Below are 27,005 nucleotides of genomic sequence, written 5' to 3'. Positions count from 1 at the left end.
TAGCTGGCTGAAAAGAGCCCGTTCCATTTTATTTAGTGCACTCTAGCCATTTGCATAATTCTTTAGATGCGGATCTAAGAATCCATCCATTTGACACCTTTTCCTGAGTTTGTTTTACCTGTACCCTCCTTTTCTTTGTCAAACCAAGAACAAAATCCATGGATATATCCTCCCACAGCATCATGACTACTATGTTCCCATCAATTTAAATTTGCAACAGAAGTATGTAATGAGAAAACATATGGAAACTGTCGACTCAAATACAAGGTTTGAAAAACACTTATCCGCAGTATACAAACAAAATCAGTTCTAGTGTTGTGAACATTTCCTCATATCTATCTGAACTTTGCAAAATCATGTGTAGACCTAAAGAGAGCATATACCTAATTAAACTTACAGCTAAACTGCTAACTAGCTGGCTGAAAAGAACCTGTTCCATTTTATTTAGTGCACTCTAGTCATTTGCATAATTTTCTAGATGTGGATCTAAGAATCCATCCATTTGACACCTTTTCCTGAGTTTTCTTTATGTGTCCTCTCCTTTTCTTTGTCAAACAAAGAACAAAATCCATAGATATATCCTCCTATGGTACCCTCTGTATTGGCAATGGATTATACAATCCTGCATTCTGATTCTTGCTTTGTTTTTAACCATCCGACAAATTCTGTATCGTGCAACAGATTTGCCAACTTCTTTCCTCGAGCAGAGCCAATACTATCCCTCTTTTAGTGAACTTTGGGTCTTATCTCTTCCAAAATGTCCTGCCAAACCTCCACCATGCGGTTCTCTTATAAACTTTTCATGCAGGAATACACAATTGACTTCTGCTGAAGTTGAACAGATAACCACCTTGGAGAAAATAATCTAACTCCATGCTCCTATCTTGCTGCATTCGATTTCTGTGTGAAATCCTATTACAACTCCTTCACTTGCTCAAATCTAACTGTTTACTGCACATCATAGTCAGCATCAATTTCCTCCTATTTAATGCATCAATAACCTTATTTTCCTTGCTTAACATGTGCTTCACAACAAAAGTATAACTCTGCAGGAACTCAACCCATTACACATGCCTCTGGTTTAACTTTCTTTGGCTATCTATAAATTTCAATGCTTGTCACTTGATAATCAATATACAAAACAAACTCTTGGGGCAACAAATAATGTCTTTAATGTTTCAATGCTTGTATGTTTACAAATCACATTTGGAGAACTTCTTTGTCATCTCATTTAGCTTCTCACAAAGGAATGCTAATGACTTACTTTCTTGGCTCAAGACTGCTCCAAGAGCTACTTCACTTGCATCACACTCTGCCTGGAAATACTTTATCAAAATCTGATAATGCCAAAATTATGCATTGGTAATCTTCACGTTCAATTGCTCAAAATTCTTCTGCATTCATGTGCTCCACTAAAATGCCTGTGCCTTCAGATACTATGCTATGGGTGTCCAAGTTTACTGAAACCTCTAATAAACTGTATACAAATTTGCAATGTCATTGAAGCTTCTTACCTCATGGATGTTGTGGGGCACTGGCCACTCCAAAATAGCCTTTACTTACGCAGGGTCCATACTCGGTGCTTGTCAAGAGGTCATAAAGCCCAAACATATCTTTTCTTGTTTGAAGAACTCACTTTCTTTAAACTAATGTGCAATATCTCTCTTCTCAAAACTTCCAATACCAATGTTCTCTTATATGCGTGTTGCTGCAGCACTACAGTTTTGTTTGTTTCTTTAAGTTATTTCCAGCATTTTCTAAGAGCTGCACCTACACACCCACATTGGATTCATACTTATTGTACACTTTTTCAGTCCCATTGTTCTACTTTTGTGGTCATTTGTTGGACATAAATAAAATTGTCTTATCTTATCTTCTTTGCTCTAACTATAGTTTAGAATATCATCCAAATACACAGCATCGAATGAACTTATGTGAGGTATCAATACCTCTATAATTAGTCTCATAAATGTAATGGGCACGTTAGTTAGTCCAAATGGCATGACCAACCCCTCATCCAATCCTTTCTTTGTTTCGAATGATGTCTTCCCTTCATCCCCTTCTTTGATCCTTATATAATTCAAACCAATCTTGGCAAAATACTTTGTGCCGCTCAAACCATCCAGCCAATCATTCATTCTTAGCAGTGGGACCATGTTCTTCACTAGAATCTTTTTTAGTGCTCTCGAGTTGGTGCACATTCTCCACTTACCATCCTTCTTGGGTGTAAGCCAATGTTGCACATAGCAGGGACGAAGTAGGTGGATTTTTTTGGAAGTGAAGCGTTGGAAGTGTCATTTTCCAAAAAACCTCGGAAGTAAAAGATGCCATTTCTATCTTGATTTACATACAAGTATGCGTGCTTTGATATATTCTGCAAATAATTTGGCATTATGGATGGTTTTTTGAATATAAATGCAATGGATATATATATATATATATTCTGCAAATAATTTGGCATTATGGATGGTTTTTTGAGTGTTATTTTGCATTCTCTAGGGAATTAGTCAACAATGTCCAATTTTGATCAACATGCCTAATCCAGGCCTTAAAATATGGTGGAAAAAGCTTAACATGCCTAATCAATGGTTTTGACTTGAGTGAAGGGTGCATTTTTGCCAAGGCCATGACAAAGGAGTTCAACAATCAAGAACATCGACACTGGGGTACATATAGGGTTTGGTGCTATTGATTAAATGCCAATCACATACCCTCATACGTGATATAATCTAATGAAATGCCACAATCCCATTGATCTTGAAAAATGTTAAGTTTGCTAAATTTTGAATGGGATATGAAATTCTATTTTCTTCGTATGAAGTCCGATGAGGTTGGAATCACTCTCAAACATCCTGAGTCATTTCATTGGTAATGTTAAAAAATTATCCTTTTACTTTAAGAATTTAACATTACCATTAAAGAGCATCTAAGAAGCGTCTAGGGAGCATCAATGGAGCACCTTGGGAGTGTCTAAGAAGCACAGTTCTTCACACAGCGGTTCCAAAATTCCAAGAACCATGCATATCCAATTCGACACACGGTTTTGTTTTTTGGAAGCAAGGTTTTGAGCGTGCTTCGCTCGCAGTTCTGCATGGTGCGTGGTTTCGGGGTTTGGTGCATGGGGGATGGCAGTTCCTGCAACATTGGTGTAAGCAATGCTAGTATTGCACATGGGCTCAAACTTTCTCTAATCAATCCCTTTGACAACAACTCCTCTACCAATTGATTAAGTTTTGTGCTCTCCATTAAATTCATCCAATGTGCTGCTTGATTTGGGAAAGTTGCACCTGGAATCAAATCTCTCTCATGCGTAGGCTTCTTCCTTGGTGGAAGTTCATCTAGCAAATTCTCACTTGCTATGTCAACAAATTCTTCCAACATCTTTCTTACCTCTCGAGACACCTCCTTTCCTTGTGCTTGGGTCTCACTTCCTTTGCACATCCCTTTTATCACTTTGTTCAACGCAACTACTTAACACTCCCCGGTCTCCTTTATTGCAATCAAGAACTCTTTTGTAATCAGTAACACTTCTCTAGGATCCTCATCTTTCATGAGCAACAAGTGGAATTTCCTTCTGCCCTTCATGATGGTGTATGTGTTTTTCCTCCCATCACGCATCACATTTCATTTAAACTACCATGTTCTACCTAACAACAAGTGACATGCATCCATTTGAATCACATCGCACAAAATCCCATCTCTATACTCACCAATGTTAAAATATACCTTACATTGGTCCATCCCAATCACCTTATTTCCATGTTGAAACCAAACTAATTTGTATGGATGTGGGTATTTTTGTTGTGCTAGCCCAAATTCTCGACCATCCTCACTGTAGCCATGTTTCTAGTGATACCAGGGTTGATAACAATCTTACAACACTTACCTCTAGATCGCATTTGGTTCTTATTACGATCTTACAAAGGAGAGAGCCACAACAAGCTAAACAATAGGCACAAGATGAACACTAGCAATTTACCTTGGAAACCCTTTATTGGTAAAACCCAATAACAAAGATATCTTTATTAATCCCTTCACCAATTTGACCAAGCTATGGCCAATTTGGAACAACATCGACCGTTTCAAGCATCTTAAAATGGAGAACACCAAGTGTTTTTGCATATTTTAGATGCTTAAGAGTTAGTTAAGATCAATTTGGTCTAATGTGTCTTGAGGAAAAGTATGTTTGTTTAGTGTTATTTTGCATCTAACTAATCCGATAATCATGATTATGTTCTAGATATGAAGTGATCTAATGGTTCATCTTCTCCTCATTATTGATGGCACTTGATCCATGGCTTAACCCTTGATTAGCCCATGGTCTATTTCTACAGAGAATGGAGGGTCATTTTTTGATGATCGATTATGAGATATGTTCATGTAATTTATTCCTTTTTTGCATTAATATATTACCTCAAGTCATTTGCAAGCACTTAGCAGACACCAAATATTACCATATTTAACCAATCTTTGGAGATTACCCAAGCATCCATGTGATAGAGTCAACCTTGTCGATTGCATAAATCTTTGGCCATGCAACAATGGATCTAAGCTTACATAGTAGCCATAAACAATGCACAATTCTCTAGACTTGTTACCATTAGTAGATAGTCTCTGGCAATGACTTTTTCATTCATCATGAGATTTTGTCATCCTTTTGGTCCTAAGAACTCCACTTCTACCACTTTGCTAGCAACACAAAATGCGTAGGCCACTCCTGTGGGAGAGTCTAGGCATACTGGGCTTTGATGCCCTATTAATCCTACAGAGGAGAGAGCCATAACAAATTAAACAAATCAGCAGATGAGCAGTGACGATTTGCCTTGGAAACCCTCTATTGCAACAACAACTATATGTTTGTTAATCGCTTGGGCATTCATATGTGGTGGCTATATGTACATATTACACCAATAATTCCAACATCCCCCCTTGTGTTGCAAGGGTGCCACAAAGAGGAGTCATTACAATAACAAAATTTACTTCTCCGCTTAATTAGGCAGAGGGCTAGATCGACCCTCTAAACTCCACATTGTTTTTTCATAAAGCAATCAAGATCATCAATTGTTGAGGAGGAGCTCCAAAGAGATTCAGGTGGGAGATGCTATAGTTATGCAGGGACATGATAAAATTGAGTAATGGTCTGTGGTGGAATGAGTTCTTCTTGATTGTGCTCAAATGTGCTAACAAGAAACTCAACTACATCATATTCATCCAAAAAACAATTATCAGTCTAAGCAAGAAGGGCATGAGGTGGAGGAGATTCCTCCTATTAGCATGTGAATGGAGCACCAAGAAACTCTATTACATCAAACAAGAGTGGAGATAGCCCACATAGGTATAGGCCTTGACCTATATGAAGGAAGAGTAACTGGTGTAGGTGACTCATGCAAGGTGTTACTGTCATCATTGAATAAAGCAGTGGAATTGATAGGAGTATTTGCAACATGATCATTAGCATTGTCATCTGCAACAAGAGGATTAGATAAGCCACTAACAAGATTATTATGAAAAATTGAAGAGACATCTACACTAGGAAGACCAGATGAGTACATCAATGTTAGGAGTTTGCCTAGATACTTTAGAAGTTGTAATTGAGAGAGTACTCATTGAAGTAGAGAGAGGACCATCATTTTATAGTGAAGGAGAAGGGTCCAACAAAACATGAAAGGAATCATTTGGAAGGGGACATACATGGTCCAGAGAAGTAGCATGATTCATGGAAGCACATTGTGATTCATTTGATAAAGCCATGAAGGTCATCAACCATCAAGATTGAGCTCCAAAGAGATTTAGGTGGAAGATGTCAATAGATCGTGAGTAGGAACCTCATGAAAAATAGCCTCTATAAATTTGATCACCATTTTGAGTGGTGGGGTTATAAAGGTAGTATCCTTGAAAAGTTTCATTGTAGCTGACCAGGGTGTAGGAGTGTGGAGATGTAGGGATGCGTTTCACCTTTGATTAGGAGTAGGGGTCCTAATGGCAGTATCCCTGAAATGTTTCATTGGAGCTGACCAGAGTATAGCAGGAGTTTGGAGATGTGGGGATGTGTTTCACCTTTCGTTAGGAGTATTGGTGCATGTGTTAGATGCAAAAGTCATGAAATGTGAAATAAAGGGTTTGTTGCCATATTGTTTCTCATGAGTCATACTAGTGACAACATGAGTAGGTGTTCCATTGATCATATAGGCTACACAAACAACTGCCTCCCCCCAAAATAATAGCCTCATTTACTTGGAGTGAAGCATGTAGTGAACTGTCTCCATTTTGATTTTCCTAGTATCTCAGATCAGGTATATGTCTAATCACGATCCTAAACAAACTGAAATACACAACTTCAAGCACTTTGCACAATGGAAATGTAACAGCAGTGAATCAACAAAGTACACCTTTGTAGGCCCAAAACTTGTTTTAGTTTGTCCTTCAACAAAACAAACATAGGGCTCCCGTACCAGGGATCATGGCACTTACAAAGCCCTGATACAAGACTCTAATATACACTAAACTTGTTTTAATTTGTCCTTCAACAAAACAAACATAGGGCTCCCGTACCAGGGATCATGGCCCTTACAAAGCCCTGATACAAGACACTAATATACACTAGGGCTTGAGGTCTGTCCTTTGATCCTCAATCTGCCAAAGAACAATGACAAAAATAACAAACTTACTTGCTGATGTAGATCCTTCAACAACAGTCCTTTCAGCCCTCTTTTGTCACTGACACCTAGCAGTCCTTTGCCTCCTTTACTCACAGAGAAATTTGCTCCTTTAAAGTCTCTGCACAACGGAAATGTAACAGCAGTGAATCAACAAAGTACACCTTTGTAGGCCCAAAACTTGTTTTAATTTGTCCTTCAACAAAACGAGCATAGGGCTTCCGTACCAGGGATCATGGCCCTTACAAAGCCCTAATACAAGACTCTTAATATACACTAGGGCTTGAGGTCTGTCCTTTGATCCTCACTTCCAATATGCTTGGTCAATTTCTGGTCAACTAGCCCTCGAACAGCCTGAAGAAACAACCCTTGAACAGTCCCAAAAACACAATCAAACTGCTGTTGACTGAAGTCAACATGCTGCCCAAAACTAGGGCAGTCAACGCTGGTCAAACTTGTGGATAGATTGCCTTGATTTTTGTGCCAAAATCTGCGTCCTGCCTAGGAGAGATAGCCACACCAAAACCGCACCCTTGATGAGTCAATGCTTGGTCAACGCAGGTAAAAGAGACCTTCAATAGCTTTAGCGTCCTTCAATAGCTTTAGCGTCCTCCTTGCCCTAATGCATCCTCCTTCTTCCCACTTGTGAGTTGCTCCTTGTATAACCCAAAGCTAAGGAGAGAGAGAGAAGAATGAGTGAGATGAGATAATGAGAAAATGAATCAACCTCTTTTGTATTTATATGATTCACTGGGCATGTGTGCCACACATTTAACTGCTGGCCGACCTTGACAATTTGTCAAGTAAATACAAATAAATTCATATCTCCGTAAATACTTGTCAGAATTGGATGATCTTTAGATCAAATCCTACACCTCTCGACAAGAGGAATCTAGGAAAAATATCAGCTGTCATAAATGAGGTGACCCACATGGAGTTTGGCCCTAGTTGCTAATTTTAACACCGAGGCTAACTTTGGCCTCCCTTAGGGCTTAACCTAGCCACATAAATACCAATGAACTTCTTTTAGCCTTGCGGCCCTCCACAGTTGGCTAGACAGAGGCACATTAGGCTTCTTTCAGGGCTCGGTCCTCCTCCTTTATACACAGAACAGAACAGTCATCAAAACAGAGAATTTGGTGGTCTCTTCTTCCCAAATTCAGCCTGGACAGGTTCCTAACTAGGGCACAGAAACAACACAGAGATTCAGTCTCCTTTTGTGAGTAGAATCGACCTTCTTCAACATAAAATATGACCATGAAATGCTCCTTTCCAAGCTGCGGCTCCTCCTGAATTATGCGTCTCCTTTCTAGGGCAGATGTAGACATAAGAATGAATGCTATGATGTGTTGAGACCTCTCCTTGGTATCCTTTATTTATATCTCTCCATTGTTGATTTTAGGTGCCCTTTTAGTCCATCAAAAGTGCCCTCATACAACAAATAGAATAAACAATAATAAACTTTGGGTCTTTAGCCCACAACATTGGGTCTAAAGCCCACCGCTTGGGTACTTTGCCCACAAAAGCTCATTTTCGTGGGTCAACTCCACACAAACCTAGTACCCCAAAGTTTGTGGGAGTACCTCCCAAGCTACAATTTCAACACTCCATCGGCACTATTTTTTGTTTTAGTACTCCGTTTTGCTGTGGATTGTAAGGAATGGTTCGTTGCTAAGAGATGCCTTGAGATACAAGAAATGACATAAAAGCATTGCTAATATATTCATTTCCTCCATCAATCTTGAGCCTTGTGATCTTCTTGTTGCTTTGAATTTCCATAGGAGATTTCCTCCTAATAGCATGTGAATGGAGCACCAAGAAACTCTACTACATCAACAAGAGTGGAGATACCCTGCATAGCTATGTTGCACGAAACTTCTAGGAACCCGACGTTTCGGGCCGTACTCGTACCCAGAACTCCAAAACTTGATCATCATGTAATCATCTATGAGAGTTAATATAGACTTGGTTTTCCTTCTAAATTGTCATCTATGGGTCTTATTCCCTTTTTTCTTGCAAGATAATGTGTTATTAACTTATTTATAATTTATTTTATATATATATACATATATGACGTTTCAATCGACGTTTCCATTTTTGGGAGGTGATGTTTCTAAACATACCTATTTTGGAAACTCTGAAACGTTTCGGCGTTTCGTGCAACTTAGCCTCAAATGTACAGGCCTTGATCCATATGAAGGAAAAGTATTTGTTGTAGGCGAATCATGCAAGGTGTCACCATCATCATTGGATAAAGGATTTGAATTTTTAGGAGCATTTGATGAGCCATTAACAAGAGTACTTTCATTTGCAACAAGAAGATTAGATAAGCCACTAACAAGAATTCTACAAAAAAGTGAAGAGACATCTACAATAGTAAGACTAGATGAGTACATCAATGTTAGGAGTTTGCATAGATACTATAGGAGGAGTAATTGAGAGACTACTCATTGAAGTAGAGAGAGGACCGACATCATATGTTGAAGGAGAAGGGTCCAACAAACATGCCAAGAATCATTTGGAAGTGGACCTGCATGGCCTTGAGAAGTAGCATAATTCATGAAAGCACATTGTGATTTGTTTGATAAAGCCATGAAGATCATCAACCATTGAGATTGAGCTCCAAAGAGATTTATGTGGGAGATATCAATTGATCGTGAGTAGGAACCATGTCAAAAATAGCCTCTATATATTCGACCGCCATTTCAGTGGTGGGGTCATAAAGGTAGTATCCTTGAAAAGTTTCATTGTAGCTAGCCAGAGTGTAGGAAGAGTTTGGAGATGTGGGGATGTTTTTCACCTTTCATTAGGAGTATCAGTCCATCCTTTAGATGTGAAGATCATAAAATGTGAAATAAAAGGTTTGTTGCCATATTGTTTCTCATGAGTCATACTAGTGACAACATGAGTAGGTGTTCTATTGATCATATAAGTTGCGTAAACAATTTCCTCTCTTGAAAATGAAAGCCTCGTTTACTTGGAGTGAAGCATGTCATGAGCTGTCTCCATTATGGCACTTTTTTTTTTTGTTTCAGTACTCAATTTTGATGTGGAGTGTAAGGAATGGTTTTTTTGGTAAGAGAGCCTTGAGATACAAGAAATTACTAAAAAGCATTGCTTATATATTCATTTACTCCATCATCCTCGAGACTCGTGATCTTCTTGTTGCTTTGAATTTGCACAAGAAATTTGAATTCCCAAACTTTCTAAACACCTCCTTGATTTTGGTGTATGCCCAAAGAAAGCAAAAAAAATCATCAATGAAGATGAGGAGGTACTTAGCTCCCCTATTGGAAGATGTAGCCACATGTTCACAAATATCACTATGAACTAGTAAAAGAATATGAGTAACTAACCTCAATTTTTTCTTAGGAAAGTACTCTTGATGATGTTTCTCGTTACACATGCCTCACAAACATGATTGGGTGGTTCAATTTGTGGAAGGTCATCAACTATATTTAATTGACTCGTATGTCACAAAGATCCATAACCGGTGCGATCGGGAAACCACAACCATGTTGGTGTTATCAACATAGGCCATAAAGCAACAAACTCCCTTTTCTTTGAGGAAGGAGTCTTCTCCAACTTGAATATTTGATCAGATTTGTCACAATAACTTGACCACCTTGAAGCCACTCACGTCCTTTGCAACCCTTTGATTTGGCTTGACTTCCACCTTTTTATAAGTGTGTGTAATGTGTTAAATAGAAAAACGATTTGGTTCAACACTTGGAACATGAAGAACTTATTCAAACTTTGTTGTATCAATAATGACATCACCACAACCTACAACTTTAATGACATAATCGTCACCAACAACTACTTTCTCTCCATTGTTCTATTGTCTATAATCAGAATGAAGGTGTTCATCTATGGTCTTGTGTCAGACATCTCTAGACTCAACTCTCCACTTTTGTTGAGAAGAGGGCCAAAGTGCAAAGTGTATTGACAAATGTGCATTGTGAAGAGATCCAACATTCTCATAAAAAAGGTCTTCACGACTAACTAATCTTTTGAAGACAAGTAAGGAAAGACTTGAAGGGATAGCCTTCTTATGGGAGTAGTTACAAACATCAATTTCCTTCTTGGAGGATTTTGAATATTCCCCTTTAACTTGTTCAGACTCAGTTATAAGAAGGGTTGAGACAACCTTTGGATGTGATTGATCTTGATAAGGTAACTCACTCATATTCTTCAAAGTAACTTGATGCTAAATGAAATTAGAGAAAACCTCCTCATGAGGAGTTACAAGATCCTAGACAAATACAGGGATGTTGTAGAATATAAGAGCAAAGTATTTGAATGATGGAGAGAGATTATTCAGAGCAATACTTACGAGCTCCGATTTTGATTCACCTTTTCCCCATACTTGAATGATGTTAGCCTCCCAAGCTTTTAAACTTTGCAATACACTCTTCAATCATGTTGAAGTCACCCATCTTGAGATTGGAGAGTTTAGTTTTAAGATTGTTGACTTGAGTAGTATTCACCATTCCAAATAGAGTTTTGAAGGTATCCTAGATTTCATTTGCACTTTTTTTATCCTTGGTATGATGAATGAGATCAATCTCAGCATGAAGAATGATCAACCTAAGAACTCTGTCCTTCTTAGAACGTGCAAGGTCATAACTATCATCATCTTTAGCAGGAAGTGACCTTGCCAAGTACATCCATAGACCTTTGCTTTGAAGTAGCACAATGATTTGATCCACTTAAGAATTATAGTTTGCCCCATTCACTTTGAATCCATCGGTCAACAACAATGGAATGTGGGCTTCTCATGGAAATAAGACTTGAAGAATTATTTTTTATAAATGCATAAGGTACAAGATCCTAGGTAACCCTAGGAACTAAGGTGTTGGTCTTCAAGTAGGGTGAAAGTACCAAAGAACACCTTGCAAGGAAGGCACAACTATAGATTAGGGTTAATATTAGTGTTGTAAACATTGCGGAAAAATCACGATAACATCGCGACATTGCAATTTTTATTAGGGCTGAAAAAATCATTGATTTTTGAGTCTGAAAAATTGGGATGAAATCTTAAAAATCATGATAAAATCATAAAAATTGTGAAAAAATGAAGATAAAATCCAAAAAATCGCCTTAGGTCATTGTTACCCACCAAAAATAGAAGAAATTTTTTCTCTTCCTTTGGACAACTAGCCAACCATCAACCCTACTTTGCTTAGTACATGATGATATGCCATGATCCTTCACCATTTGCAACAGTCAGACACCTCTCACCATCTCACATTCCTCTTGAAGGAAGGTGGGTCATCATTCGGCAAGTACTTAACCATCTTGCAATCATGTGTGTAACCTTGTAGGATAAAATTTTTCTCCTTCTTTGGACAACCATCCAACCAACAACCCTACATTGCTTAGTACATGATGATATGCCATGATCCTCCACTATTTGCACCGGTCAGACACTGCTCACCATTCGACATTCCTCTTGAAGGAATGTGGGTCATCATTCGACAGGTACTTAAACCATCTTGGAATCATGTGCTTTTCTTAATGTTTTGGGCATTCTAATAAGATTAAGGGGTGATTTGGATGATTGATCGATCTTGACTATAAACCCGTTCTCTCACTTTACCAGGGAGGTTAGTTTTTTGACTCTAGTTCCATCGGACCTCCTTTGAGGCCTTCGGGTTTTAAGAGGGGCACTACTTGGGAAACTTGGATTGAAGCAGTGTGTCCATGATATTCCATGTTTACCACTTCCCATCATTCCTCAAATTTCATCTCCATTCTTCGGGCTTGTGGTCATTGTTTCATTGGATTGGCCCCCTCTTATTCTCATCCTTGAGTTTGGGCTAGAAACTTTTCCCTAGAGGCTAATGTAGCTAAAACAATGATAGAAGCATAAAATGGCCACAATAAAAGAAAATGAAAGTTAAAATGCAAAAGATGGCAGGGACAATAATTGGTGTGTGGGCAAAAGCTTAGCATGAGCTCTACCCCTCTCATTAGCCATCACCTAGTTCCTTGAGCACTTGATGCTCCATCGCATAATAAACGAACTCTTGCATGTCCTAGCCTTGATGAGTGATAAATTGACTCATCATTAAGGGGTAAATAAGTGCTAAATCATTAAAAGTAAGCTTGGGATCCTAACTTATGTTCACATTCAAAACATTATAAAAAATAAGTAAAATGCTCTCCATAGGGGTGGAAAAAGCAGGCTGAGGAAAGCGACAACTCATGCCTCCACGATTGCTCTCTCCTTACATCTATACACTTAGGATGTTGGACCTCCATTAGCTGATCCTATGGCCATGGCACCTTGCCATGAAGTCCTTCCCCTCCATTGCCACCACTATCACAAGCACCTGCAGTTTGAAGGGTTAACCTAGGACATGGCACCTCCCCTTAAGAGCTGGAAACACCTAATAGTGTTGACCATCTAGTCATCCCTAACACAAGTAGGGAACATTTTTACGGGAGTTGGTCTAGTTAGATATTTGAAGGTGATCTCAATTTGAAATGTTACTATGCCCTTAACAATTAAGTCTATGGTCATTGTCCCTAATGATTGGTGACTTTCACTTGATCTTGAGATGGTTTTTCTAGGTGGTTCTTCACACAACAACAGAGGCCTATGAGGGCACATCACAACACTTCACTACACAACATGCCCAGGCCATTTTGCACCCTCCAAAGAGCAGTGGTGACCTTGCGGATGCAACATCACTCCTCTAGAGGAAAGATTTGGGCACTTTGATGATTCCACATGAGGATTGACACTCTAGAGCACCCCTAGATGTTGAAATGCTAAGCTCCTCTTGCTTGGTGTTGGATTTACTTGATGTTGTACCCAACAGACCTAGGATGCTCCCAGGCTGGCCTTGACACTGTTTGATGGGCATTGCTTGATCTGGAGTCTAGATGATGATGGTCATCCCCAAGATGACAAGGGAGGACTTGTACTCATAGTTGGAGTCCCAACTCTATAGAGAGATAGTGCCACATCACCCATCTAGCCCTTGAGAGGGTGACGTAGGGCACCTAGAGCATGATTTTTGGACATGGAGGCACTTCTTGAGGTCTCCCCTCAAGACTTGGAGTTGATTATGATGATGGGACATCTCATTAGCCCATCCCATGCCTTTTTGTAGCATTTATGGCCCAAAAAGGGCATGACGTCATGCTTTTGGAGGATATCGACCCACATTTGTGGGCTTTTATGGCATTATTTTATTGATTTGAGCTATGGGGTTGGCTTGTAACCCCTTGTCTTGTCAAACACTCAAAGTCAAACTTGTTTTAGGGCTTGTAGGCTAATATTTTTGTAAAATTGAAGGGATAGACCTCATATAAATAGAGTATTCCTTCACTCATTCTGTTCATCATCACACATGTGAATTCAACCTCTCTTAGAAGAGTGCTAATTGCCTTGTCTTATTCGCTACTTGGTAAAATTTTGATTTTATTGTGCATCTTGCTATTAGAGAATGACTATTGCATTGGAGACGTCTTTTTGGGATTGAAAGTTTTTTTTTCTTGGAAGAATTTGTAAGTTTATTGCTGATTTTTCATTTATTTTGCATGTGAATGGATTAATGCTAGGGTTTTTTTCCATGACTAAAGGCATATTGTTTATTGGAAATCTTGGTAAAAAGTTGCATGCTAAATACATTCTTCCTTGCAAACCATAGAAGAACTCCTAGTGTCTATCTTCTATTTAATTTCTCTCCTCACCAAAAAGATAGTTAGGGTTTTACAGGAGGAAAACAACCCCCCTACTACAATCAATTTTCTTTTTCCTTTCAAAATTTCCCTAATACTCCATTTTCCCAAGTAGGAATAGGCATTGGTCAAAGTTGTGTTGATAAAAAATCATTTAAACTAAAATATTTTCCTTATAGGCTTTTAAGGCAGGCTACTAGGGCTTTTTTACGACTGATTTGCTTCTAGGATCATTTTTGGACGGATGTTTGTGGATGAAAACTTAGGGTTAGCCTCCTTATGCCTTTTAAATGCAAAATAACTTTTATTCTAGAGAATCCTCATTGGATAGGGCTAACATCATCCTTCCTAATCTAGTTAATGCCCTAGAAACCCTTAACCCTTGCTTAGCTTCAACTTGAAGCCTATTTGAGGGTTTGTCTTGTGCCTTTCTTGATCTAATCATTTTGTAAGCCCTTTCTCTAACTTCTACATGTCTACATATTCCTTTATCATTGCATATCAATGAGACCTAGGTTGCAGTAGTGTTTATCTAGCCTAGGGTTAGGATACATTGCTCCTTTATAAAGAAGAATTGAGCCTTGTGCAATTTAAGTTATCTTCCCTAGTCTATTTACATCACCTAGAGCTCTCTATCTAGAATAGCCTTATAGCCGTAGGTGAATACATGGAAGCCTCCCTTGTGGTGAAACTCCATTAGGAGGAAGATTTTTGAGGTGACAGTAGCAATCCTTCCTCATTGATGGTCTGGCCCTTGCCTTGTGAGTCCCCTCACAAGGCTTGCTAGAATTTGCGGCAGCAGTCCCTTATTTTGATTTTTTTTGTTTTTAAAATTTTTGCCAATGTTTGCTGATTTTTACCGATATTTTCCTGATTTTTATGTTTTTTTTTTCATTTTCTGGGCCCTTGCCAATTTTATCCTGATGCTGATTTTTTCAACATTGTTTCAAACAAGAAAATGATTATTCTTTCTTTTCAAATACAGTGGAATGTAAGGAAGATTGGATAGAATTAGAACACAGAATTGTTACAGTTGGGTATCTTAATGAGGTTTAATGAGGTAATCATCTCTTCACTGGTGACGATCCCATTCATATTTCCTTGGTTAATGTATGGTGTCCTAATTCACATAGTGTTGTTTGTCTTCCATATTTCCAATGATACAAGTCAACATGGGCCTTATTTGAGAACAGTGAGTAATGGGATAGTCATTGGTCTAACTCCTACCAAATTTTTCTTGTGCAGAGGTTTTGTTTGATGTTTATACTAGTGTAGTTTGACTCGCCTGAGTATTGAGAGTCTTTCTTAGTCTTGGCTGGGGCAAGTACTCACATGGGACTTTCCGTTGAAACTCACCACTCACCAGACTCATGGGAAACTTGCCATACTTGCCAAGACTCGCCACAAACTCTCCATCAAACTTGCCATATTTTTTGTGGACATATTTATTATTATTATTATTATTTTTATTTTGTATAATTTTTTTTTTTTCTTTTCGTATTTGCCAAGCGTTGCCAAATCCCAGACCAGCTGAGTCTTTCTTGAGTCATTGAGTCCAGCGGAGTCCCAGGTCAGCTGATTCTTTGCTGAGTCTGTTGTGGGGAAAAGTATCCGACTCGGATGACCCTATCCCTACTCTAAGGGTGACAGTCCTTAGCAACAACTGAAAGTAAAGCTTTGATATTTTCCTTTATGAAAGTACAGAGAAGGAAGAAAAGATTGACCAACCGGTGTCTTTCGCTTTTGTCGATCCTATCCTCTCTCTTTGTCTCTTGTTCCCAGCTCCTTGCTCCCTTTGCCGGCCCAGTTACACAAAGATCCTGCACAAACAAGAGAAGGAAAACTACAAGAAACATGTACTCATAACTGATGCATGGATTAGAGTGAATCAGATATACAAGTAAATACAATACAAGTATATAGGAGAACATTCAAAGCTTTATTGATAGAAGTAAAAGGGTTCTGAGAAGGTTACAACCATCAATGGCTCCAATCCAGCAGCACCTCCCCAGCAGCAAGAAATCTCCTCTTCACCTCTATAAAAGCAATCACCCAATAGCTCTAACTGTAAACCAACAGCACTTCCTTGCTTTCACAAAATTCCAGCCTCCTTAGACCTCATAGAAGAGCTCTATATATAGGATAGAAGAAGAAAGGATGAGTCAGCTTGACACTGACATAAAGCTGCCTTGTGTCCTTTCCCTCTTCAGTTAATCTTCAGTTCTTAAGTCCACTTGGAGATCCTTGCTTACACATGGAGATCAAGTACCTCTTACTCATCACAGGGCGAATCCCTTGAACCAAGTGTCAGTTTGGAAGCTTCCTGGGCAATTGACACCTTGCAGAATGACTGTGCCACTTGGCCAATCTCGCCCAGCGCAGGTAGCCTTCATTAGATTTGACTTTCAGCGCAGGTACAAGGAGGAGCAGTTGCATTCCAGCGCAGGTGCTCAGTGGAGCAGCTGACATGATCCAAAAATAGCCTGTTTTTGAGTGTTTTCAGGTGGAGAACTGATGGGAAGTGCTGTGGTTTGCTGACCTTGTTCTTCTAGGGGTAAGAACAACATGTTTAGGGACTGAGGATCCTTGTAATTATCGACATTTCATGCTCCGTGCTGCGAGGCACAAAAATGTCTATAACAGAGTCCAAGTGTGACAACATTGGTTTAAACTTTATACTTTGCCCCTTCCTTGATCTCATAACATGCCCCCTTCTTATCAATTTGGTACAGAATGAATGATGCATCTGAAGCATAATATAAAAGGTTGTGAGGCCCAAGGGCACTTCTTTCTAAGGTGTTCACTTCAAGTTACAAACCAATTCTCCGTCCATGTCAATAAGGCCTAGTACAAATAATTGGTCTTGTTATTTTGTTACCTTGTCTTAAAATTGGGTAAAATCGTTATTCGTTAGTGCGAGGCATGAATGGGGGTGTAGAAATGTTCTATTTGGTCATTAATCTTGATTGACATTGTACATTGCCACACTTAGGGGACCCTTCTTGAAGTCTTATTTCCTTATAAATTGGATTGATTTCTGCTGCAATGCTTCAAAATAATACCCTGGAATAAGCTATTGGCAGTTGGTAGTCAATGGTGTTTTGGTATGATGGCAAAGTTGGGTGTTTCAGACCCTTCACCAAGGTTCACTCTTGGAGACATGTTTTGCCCCTCATAGGGTGTCTTTCTTATGCTAGTGAATCGTTTTGCCTCCACGAAGAGGGCTTTATGTAGATGGAGTTAGGTACAATTCTTGGGTGAACTTAGTGGAGTAGAATGCCGCCCCCCAAACCAATCATGGTGCCTCAGCTAAGGGATGTTTTTGAGGTTGTAAACTGGCTACATTTCATTGTAATATTCCCACAAAACAGATGGACATGCTTGCTGCCAAGTTAATCAGAAGTTTGCCAAATAAAAAAATTGTTGGTTGGTCATGCGTTGTCAATGAAGTTTGAATCAACTCTTCATTAGTACTTTTTGGGACTTTTATTGATAGAGGCAATGTTCTATTCGTCATTGCACTTTGTTTTAGGATATGTGAACTACCATAATGTTAACAATAATGCGAATGCAAGCTTGATATCCCAAGTGCAATTCTATAATTCAAACATGAATGGATGTATCAATTGTGACCATGAGATCAAGCAAGGCATTGTAGATAATAGAGTGCTGTCACACTTATTGATGTGTAATACTTCATTATGGTTACTTTTGATGCGTGATTTCATTTCCCAAGGCATATTTGCATATTTGAGGCATTATCATCTTCATTGATAGCTTTCACATCTCATGAGGCAAGTTGTCCATATTTGGAGGCATGTCTTTACTCTTGCCATGTTGGCAATCTTGTATGCAACTTTTTTGTCAGCTTTCACATCTCATAAGACAAGTTCTCCATATTTGGAGGCATGTCTTGACGCTTGCCAAGTTGGCAATCTTGTATGCCACTTTTTGTGAACACCCATAATCCAATGAGGCTATGTGGCATATTAAAGGCCATTATCAGGATGATTGAACTCTAATTAAGGAATTTTACAGCTATTTTGGGTTAATCTTATATTCATGTCATAGAATGATATTTTATCGAGGCCTTCCATCATCTTGGCCCACACATTGCACATCTATCCATTTAAATGTTAATTGATGGGAGCATTGAAGCTTATACATGTGGAGTGGCCACTAGGAGAATCTAGAAAGTGGATTTAAAAGGTTATTTGTGAAGTATTACCCCTACCTTATTGAGGCATCCTACTTAGAATCTTCTAGAATGACACAAAGAATAAGAAAATATTTTTTCAGGGGGGATATCTAGCTTGAGGAGGTGACATTTGGATCTCTTGACCTTTTCGAAGGCTGATTTGATGGAGCGCCTCTTTTCTAAGGGCATCTAGACATTTCTAATTAATATTTTATTCTATCTAGGTTTCAAGGTGAGCCTATGGAAAAGAGGCTTCCCTCTCATTGTGAAGAAATCCCTAGATCTTTGGGCTGTAGTTGAAGATATCTTGTGCATATTTGGAGCTTATTTGATATTTGAGCAAGTATTCAGGGCTGTTATCATCATTTGTAAGGTTGTTGTTGTACCTTGTCTTCCTCTTTCTTATGTTGGAAATGTTTCTGCTGTCCCAGTGTTTATATTCAGCATTGAGAGGTCTGAAAAGAAACTCTATTGCCCTTTTCAAGATCCTAATTTCAGATATGATTTATGATATGTATCTGTGGTGTTCTCTTTAATAAAAGTCTGTCTTTTACTTCATTTTTCAGATTCTGATTTTATGTGAAGAGACAAGAATGCAATAAAAGTAATAGTGTATTTTTATGAGCTTGGTATGTTGGCTAGAATGTGATTTTGCAGCACTGTTATGACTGGGATTGATTGCTGTTTTAAGCACCTTTTTGGGTTTAATATTGTCAATCATTAAGTATTTAAAGCTTAAGTGTGTTGACTCCATTTTGCCCAAGGATAGGCACTGATCCACTTGAATTTACCATTAATATCCATTGTACATCACAGATTTTTCAATTGCTAAATATGGTTTGTTAAAAAAGATTATAAGGGAATTTTAGCAATCTCACATAGGGAAACCCCCCCTTGTGCTGAAGGAGAGCGGGCCTAAAGTGAAGGGAAATCCTACTGAGGTGACATTGGGTAGGGTTCCTAAGAAGTGCCTTAGGTTTGCATTCTTGCTTGGACTTGAATATTTTACAGGTGCAGATTTAGAAGGTAACACTGACTATTATTGTTGTAGCACTAGAAGGAGCTTTATTCTGATGTGGATCAAAACTTAAAAGGATCTCATTGCAGATGCTATCTACCACATATGCTTTTGAACAGTGCTCCCATCCTAATACATATACAGTAAAGAAATGCTTGTTCAGATCTACACTGCAAGTGTAGTATACATTGCCCTTCTCTTTTAATCTCATTCAACTTTTTTTCACCCCTTACTTTTCCTGTTAACTTTAAAACTTACCTTCTAAACATTGGCTTTTTACTTCTTTTCATTTAATTTCTATTTGGTTACCCATCCACTTTATTTTCTTTTCTACTTTATTACTCAACCTCTTATTTTTAGGTTGCAATAATAAGCCTTTCTTTTTCTGTAACTTGAATGTTTTTTTAAACAGATTTCTAATCTTTAGCCGACCCTTTAACCCTCATATTCACACTTTTACCTATGAAACCCATAAATCTAAGCTGATATTTCCATTTATTTGATTGTACCTGTTCCTCTGCATATTTTGATATCTTTAACTGTACTGTATCGACACACAAGTTTATTCCTGTTTTTATGATGATGGATGATGGGTTACACCTGAAACATCAGTGTTCATGATTACACACTGTTTCTTCCTTGAAATCTGTTCATGTTATACTGTATAGTATAGATGTGAAGTACACCTGATAAATATCAAATGTAGTCTATATTATTACAGGGATGGTGGATTAAATGTGGAGCAATACTCAGCTAATGTACCAAATAACTGTCAAACACAACCTTTGTTATTAGAATGACTGTAGTTCAGATGGGAACTTGGACAGTAATTTTTGCACATTGCAGTCATCTCTCGATTTTTATAAGATCTTATTTCAAAAGTTCCATGGACACTTTCTTGTGCTGAGATATGTCTTTATATGAAGTTTTTTCATGTTAGCATTTCAAACCTCTGTAAGAAGGATTTTGGCTTTGGCGTATTGTTTTTTGATAAATATGGAGTCTCTTTATTCTTTGTAAGACTAATTTCTCCATATTTTAATATTGACTTTCCATTTTGTTTTCCAGTACTGGATTCTTCTTTGCAGTTAAGGAGGTTTCTCTTGTAGAGCAAGGTCTTGGTGCAAAACAGTGCATTTCTCAGCTGGAACAGGTAAGGCACAGCTATGTAATTGAACATAATAAAGGAAGCCAATATTGATATTAATTTCCTAATTGATTCAAGAGAGGAAGCTTCTTGTGATTATGTATGTCATGGCATCCTTTATTCATGTACGATGGCATACATTTCCAGTTTTGTGCTTAAATACATATGTGACCATGGAAGTAAGTATTCACTTAAAATGAAGAGTCAAACTTATATTATTTTGGTTTAGTTAAAATCTGACAATTTTGAGTTGATTTGCAGGAGATTGCTCTTCTAAGTCGATTTGAACATGAAAACATCGTTCAGTATCTTGGCACCGACCAGGTAAATTTCTCGTTTCATTTTTCATAACTTGCTTCCATTACTGTTATACTAGAAAGGTCCAGGCAAATGGTAACTATCCATTGACACATGGAAGGCAAGAAACAGGAATTGTGAATTTGTAGTTATAGCCAACTTTTTTCTTATCAATATCCACTTTTACATTATTTAGGCAACATGAGTTTTTTCTCAGTGGAAGTTTCCAATGGCAAGGCCATCTGAGTTGCAAATACTATATATTCTGAAGTCTGTCTATGCTTCATCATTATCGAAGTAGTTCCTAGGATTATCTGACAATGCTTTTTTGGGTTGTGCTTGATGATCTGCTTTGTCTATCTCAAAATTCAAGGTTTAAGATGCTTTAAATATTGCAGGCAGTGGGGATCTTTGATAAGTATTCACATGTACACTTCATTGTGTTTCATGCAGGAATCTGAAAAGTTGTACATTTTCCTTGAGCTGGTAACACAGGGTTCACTACAATCACTTTATCAAAAATACCGCTTAATTGATTCTCAAGTTCGTGCATATACAGGACAAATACTAACTGGACTAAAGTACCTTCACGATAGTAATGTCATGCACAGGTGATATATATTTTTTGAGTTTTGGCTTATTAATATGCTTCTTCTAAAACATCATGAATTCTAAAAGAGTTAAAGGCATAATATCTTTATATTAGTTTTACACTAATGCCATAATTGAGCCATTTAACCTTGTTCTCTACTGAATGAATTGGATTATGGCCTTGTATCCTGAAGAGACATTAAGTGCGGTAATATATTGGTGGATGCCCATGGCCTAATCAAACTTGCAGATTTTGGGTTGGCCAAAGAGGTATAAATCTACCAGTTTTATCATGTTGTATATTTACTGATTGGCTTTTGATTTTTATATAAATGGCTTTTCCTGTTCTTGGAATTCACAGACATCCAAGTTGAATGAATTAAAGTCGTGCAAAGGAAGTGCTTATTGGATGGCTCCTGAGGTTAGCATTTTCAGAAGCTATTTTATTTCTCGGATTTTCTGCATCTACAGCTGGTTTATATACTGTATATATTAGCATTATGTGAAGTGAGTCATCGACATTCTTATATGGATTTTTATTTTTGTTCCTTTAAATTAATAAATCACATGTCGTGAGGTATAAATGTCAGGCATTTGAGTTTGTTGCTATTAATCCCCAAGTGAAGTGGTCCTCCTATCAGAAGCATCCATTGTTTACAAGCCTAAGTTGCTATAGGATTTGTTTTCATTTGATTTGAGCTGGCAGAGTGCAAGGCTGAAATGTAACTCTATGCTTATTAGCCTTTAGGCATCCATGTCCTTACTGTGACTTGGGAGGTATGCATTGTTCACTTGTGAATTTTGATTCTCAGGTTTGATCTATTTATGACTCACTCTAAGTGTGGGCTGTGAGATGTTGTAGCCTTATCCTCCAAAAACTTACTTGCAGCAACATAGATAGAGGCATTCTCAGTGATGACCTGACAAATTCGTCATTTCCACCTTTATAACTACTTCATCCAAAAGCTCAAATAATAATTTTCAAATTTCCATCCTTCACTTGACTGAGTGCATCAAGTTTAGAAGCATAGTTTCTCATGGGTCAGAAAGGAGGACTTGATTATGGTTAAGGACTTTACAGCAGTCCAACATTCGAACATGATCATGTATCTTGTTTTTCTCTAAGACTCTTTAAATTCATTCCTGTTGTTGTATATTTTTTTCACTTCCTAATGGAAAAGTGCCCCTGTCGAATAATAAGTTCCCATCCTTCAGCTAATTGAATGCATCTACTGACCTTAGAAACATACTTCTGCTTGCGCAAGAAAGGGAAAAATTAATTATGGTCTGGTACTTTCCATCCCTGAAAATTATCAGAACCGGAACTAGTTGGCTAAAAAATACATAAAATATGCAATTTTTAATTAAAAAGATATATTTATGTAGATCAATGTAAATCCAAGTCATTATACATCAAATGTTTCAGTATATAATGATGAATTGGGGTTTGGGAGGGATTGACACATTTTCATTTCTTTTTTGTTCTTTATTTTTCTATTTTTGGCATTGGGAATCTGCAGATGGGCTCAAGTTTGTCGAGGGCTGGTCCAACTAATGTACTTCCCTAAGGTTTGAGCAATTCTATATCGAACTGGCCTTTGGTTTGGGCTGTTTTTGTTGTGAATCACTCTTGATTGGTTGGTTCCAATCTAGTTCAATGGTTCTGATATCTATGCCATGAATGCATCTATTGGAGATAATGGGGCATCCTGTTTTTCTCCAAGATTCTTTAAATTCGTTGAAGTCATCATCTATTTTTTTCATTTAATTCTGTAAAAGTGACCTCCTCAAATCATCAAAATCTTTGAAGCCCAAACCACATGCAACTATGGCATCTATCATAGGTTGGTAATATAGGGCATGGGGGATATTGAAATATATGTGGTTCTGATGTCTATGACATCAATGCATCTATTGGACATAATGGGGCATCCTCTTTATCTCAAAGATCCTTTAAATTCCCTAAAGTCACATCTATTATTTTTCATTTAATTCTGTAAAAGTGCCCCTCTCAAATCATCAGAATCTTTGAAGTCCGAACCACATGCAACTATAGCGACTATCATAGGTTAGTAATAGAGGGCATGGACAACATTAACATATATGTCTGCATCATACCGCCATTGAACAAAGTTTGGAAAGCAAAGTCCTTACATTCCTTCTTGCATTTGCCATCAATGGTGGGCCAAGAACTAGGGGTGGTGCTGGGTAGGCAGAATGAGTTAACTTTTTTCCTCCTAGGTATAGGTGTGTCATGCTTGTGACTTGGAAGGATGGATCTAAAGGGATACTTAGAAGGATAAGTGTAAGAGGCTTCAAAATTATGGTTTTCATTTTCTATCATGTCCAAGGATCTCTCCACTTCTCTCTATCTCACCACAATTTTTTTTACCTTGGCTTTTTCTGCATGAAGGGTTTCAACAATTGTTCGTATTTGGGTTTTTTATTCAACGAGCACATTTGGGCAGGAACTAACTTTTAATATTTTTCAGTGGCATTTCAGCCTGTGAATACCCACCCAACCAGTTAATTCACTGTCTACAATTGTAGCTTATCATATTTCCCTCAATAACTTGGCAATAGTTCCATGCAGGGTCTCTCTTCTCTTGGGAGGCATGATAATATCACTAACAGTAAAAAAAACTACAAACAGGAAAACTAGCATTGAAGGGTTGTTTTGATACTGAAAACAATAGTTTGTGACTTGTCCCTCTGAATTTTCTTTAGTTATCAACTCTAGTGAGTGAGTAGATTTAATTTGAAGAGGATCTTTATTTTAGTTTTAAAATCTTGTTGCATTATCAATCTTCCAGAGGTAAGTGGCATCTGAATAGATAAGTATAAATGTTAAATTATTGTCACATTTGTGAAACATGTAGAATGCTTATACAGAATGCTATTTACATTCTTTTTATGTTTTGCTTGTATACAGGTTATTAATCCTCGAAAATCATACTGGCTTCCTGCTGACATATGGAGCTTAGGTTGCACTGTGTTGGAGATGCTAACTCGGAGACCACCCAATGGTGATTTAGAATGGGTGAGGATCTTTCTCATTTTTTTATGGAAAGTTTTTGACGGTAGCTTCTCTTGCTTTAAGGTACATGGGTTAGCAGCATAAGCTGTAGACATGCAGGTATTTCTGATGCACTGCCACATGCCATAAAATGATTTCTTTTTACTTTTGGTTTCCTGAAATCAGATCTTGTTTCCTATTAAGTGAAAAATATCACGTCAGATGAATTGGACTGCTGTATGCTGTTAATCTTTAACAGCAGGTCTGATTTTTCTCAACAATTATTTATACCCATAAATTATTTCACCCAGTAATTTTTTTTTTCTGAAACTACTGAAAATAAATACACTGGTATTTTAACTTTACAAATAAAATTTGCAGCAGAAATAAAACATAAAATCAACCACAAAAAAACTACAGAAAATTCTGCCCTCTGCCCAACAAATTCTCCTTCACTTTTAATTAACTCAGGAAAGTTAGGGCTTCCTTAACAAGGAAATTGACCCTCAGAGAATAGACAGAAAATTACAGCAATAAACCTGGTGGAATTGCTCCTCAGATTCATCCAACTAGCTGATCCGCCACACATGTGGCCCTCTGGGACCTTCTTGGCCCTCACAGGTGCTGCGCTGGACCTCTTGGCCCTCCACTTGTGTGACCAACCTGCTGATCTTCTACCCCTTGGTGAATTTCAGCTGCATTCATTTTTGATCTCTTCAGTCTCTCTCTTTGGCAATCTTGCAATTTACTCATGCAAGTCTCTTTACTCAAATGCCTTGATTGTGTGTCTTCATCCTCTCCCTTAGGCTTCTTTTATAATTTCATCTTGAGCTAAATCCCTAACCTCCAATCTCCAAAGTGATAGATGGATAGGATTAATTCCTAACCCACTTAGATCAACGGTAGAGATTTGATCTAATTCACTTAAATAATTAAATTATTTATCCTTAGAAACTTAGCCCAATAGCCAACATTAATCAATTAAATTAATCAATGTGCTTTTCCTAAGTTAGACTTAGGAAAGAAATCATATTAATCACTTACTCCTCATGAGCAAGCACCTAAAGAGGATTTTGGACATCTTCTGCATGCTTGACACCTAGCCTATGTAGGAGCACTTGTCCGAGCTATAAAGATCAACTGATCAACATATGCATTCTAGTTTAGAATCTAGATAGTGTATTAAAACATGAATGGATGATTAATTGTTTCAAAGATGAGCTCTATAATGTTAACAATTTTTTGACTATTTCTAACAATGAAGCATTAAGTTTATATGATTATCGAAAGCATTAACTCTTTCTCTCAGGTCAAATTTCAGACAATTTTTAGGGAAAAGGCTAACACAGATGGATGAACCATGAACTTTCTCCAGTCAATTGTCTCTCCAAATCCAAAAAACATCAATAATTAAGACACACAAGCATCATAGAAACAAAGTTCTAGCAAGGTTTGATATTTACTGTGTTGATGGGTACTCAAAATATGACAAATGATAATATAAGCAATTTTATACCTATCAGAAGTCCAGCTCTTAAAAATGTTGTGATTTTAGATGGATAAACACTTCACGTAATCACTTCAAATCTTAGTTGATGAACCCCTTCAAAGAGGATAACAAAAATAGAGAGAAATGCCATGTATAAGTGCCCACAGGCTGAAAACACTTATAATTAGAGCAAATGGCTCATAAGATGTTGATTACAAAGCGATACGTGAGTGCGTAGTTATATACATATTCAAGAAATAGGTCGTCCTCTCTAAGGGGGTTTATGGACCCACATAAATATGAATAGGTAGTCCTTAGACATAACCTAGATTTAAACTATAACACCCCAAATAATGTCGGTTATCCCAAGGTTGGATGTTTCCTTCTCTTTCTTTTCTTTTGTATGTTAGTATTTAATTTAAGAATTATTTCATTAGAAAAGTATTGATCAACGATAGGCTAGCTATTTGTAATTAATATGAATGTTGATACTTAGGAACTTAGGTCAATTGGTTAGCACAACTACTCTCCCCCATTGTATCGAGTCTCGACTACTCCATTTAATAAAAGATTATATTCCACAACTTTTATTAATTTGTGTATATTCTTATTTTACTACATAGTATAAGGGCAATATCCATGAGTTTGCGGAGATTGATGGAAGCCTTAGGTAGAATGTGCGGGACCAAGTAAAAGGCAAAAAAATAGAAGCATGAAATAACAGCAAGGGATTTCTTTTTATTTCATAGGTAAACTTTTAAATTTGGAAAAACCCCAAGTCCTAACTTTAGGAAAGTTTAGGAAAAATTAAAATTTAATAAAAGAGGAAAGAACTAGATAAATAGAAGGTAACTAACACTCACTGATGTAGAAATTTCTCATTTCCCACCCCGGTTTT

General features: G+C 37.6%; 1 protein-coding gene across 3 annotated transcripts in view; it reads left to right on the top strand.

Annotated features, from left to right (window-relative positions):
* The window catches only part of LOC149238210 (mitogen-activated protein kinase kinase kinase 1-like), a 63,639-nt gene that overhangs the window by 2,950 nt on the left and 33,684 nt on the right, over positions 1-27,005 (top strand). For all 3 annotated transcript variants that reach the window (XM_089372940.1, XM_089372941.1, XM_089372942.1), the window contains exons 2-7: positions 20,636-20,720; positions 20,976-21,038; positions 21,465-21,622; positions 21,797-21,872; positions 21,964-22,023; positions 24,535-24,642. In XM_089372940.1, the coding sequence (XP_089229066.1) occupies positions 20,636-20,720; positions 20,976-21,038; positions 21,465-21,622; positions 21,797-21,872; positions 21,964-22,023; positions 24,535-24,642 (550 nt within the window). The remainder of the gene's footprint in view (positions 1-20,635; positions 20,721-20,975; positions 21,039-21,464; positions 21,623-21,796; positions 21,873-21,963; positions 22,024-24,534; positions 24,643-27,005) is intronic.

The sequence above is a fragment of the Pinus tabuliformis genome, chromosome 8 (genome assembly GCF_031772625.1).
Source record: "Pinus tabuliformis cultivar Carrire ecotype Pingquan chromosome 8, CPIR1, whole genome shotgun sequence".
Taxonomy (NCBI): Eukaryota; Viridiplantae; Streptophyta; class Pinopsida; order Pinales; family Pinaceae; genus Pinus; species Pinus tabuliformis.
Note: the sequence above shows the minus strand (reverse complement) of the source record. Positions and strands in the feature narration are given on the sequence as shown.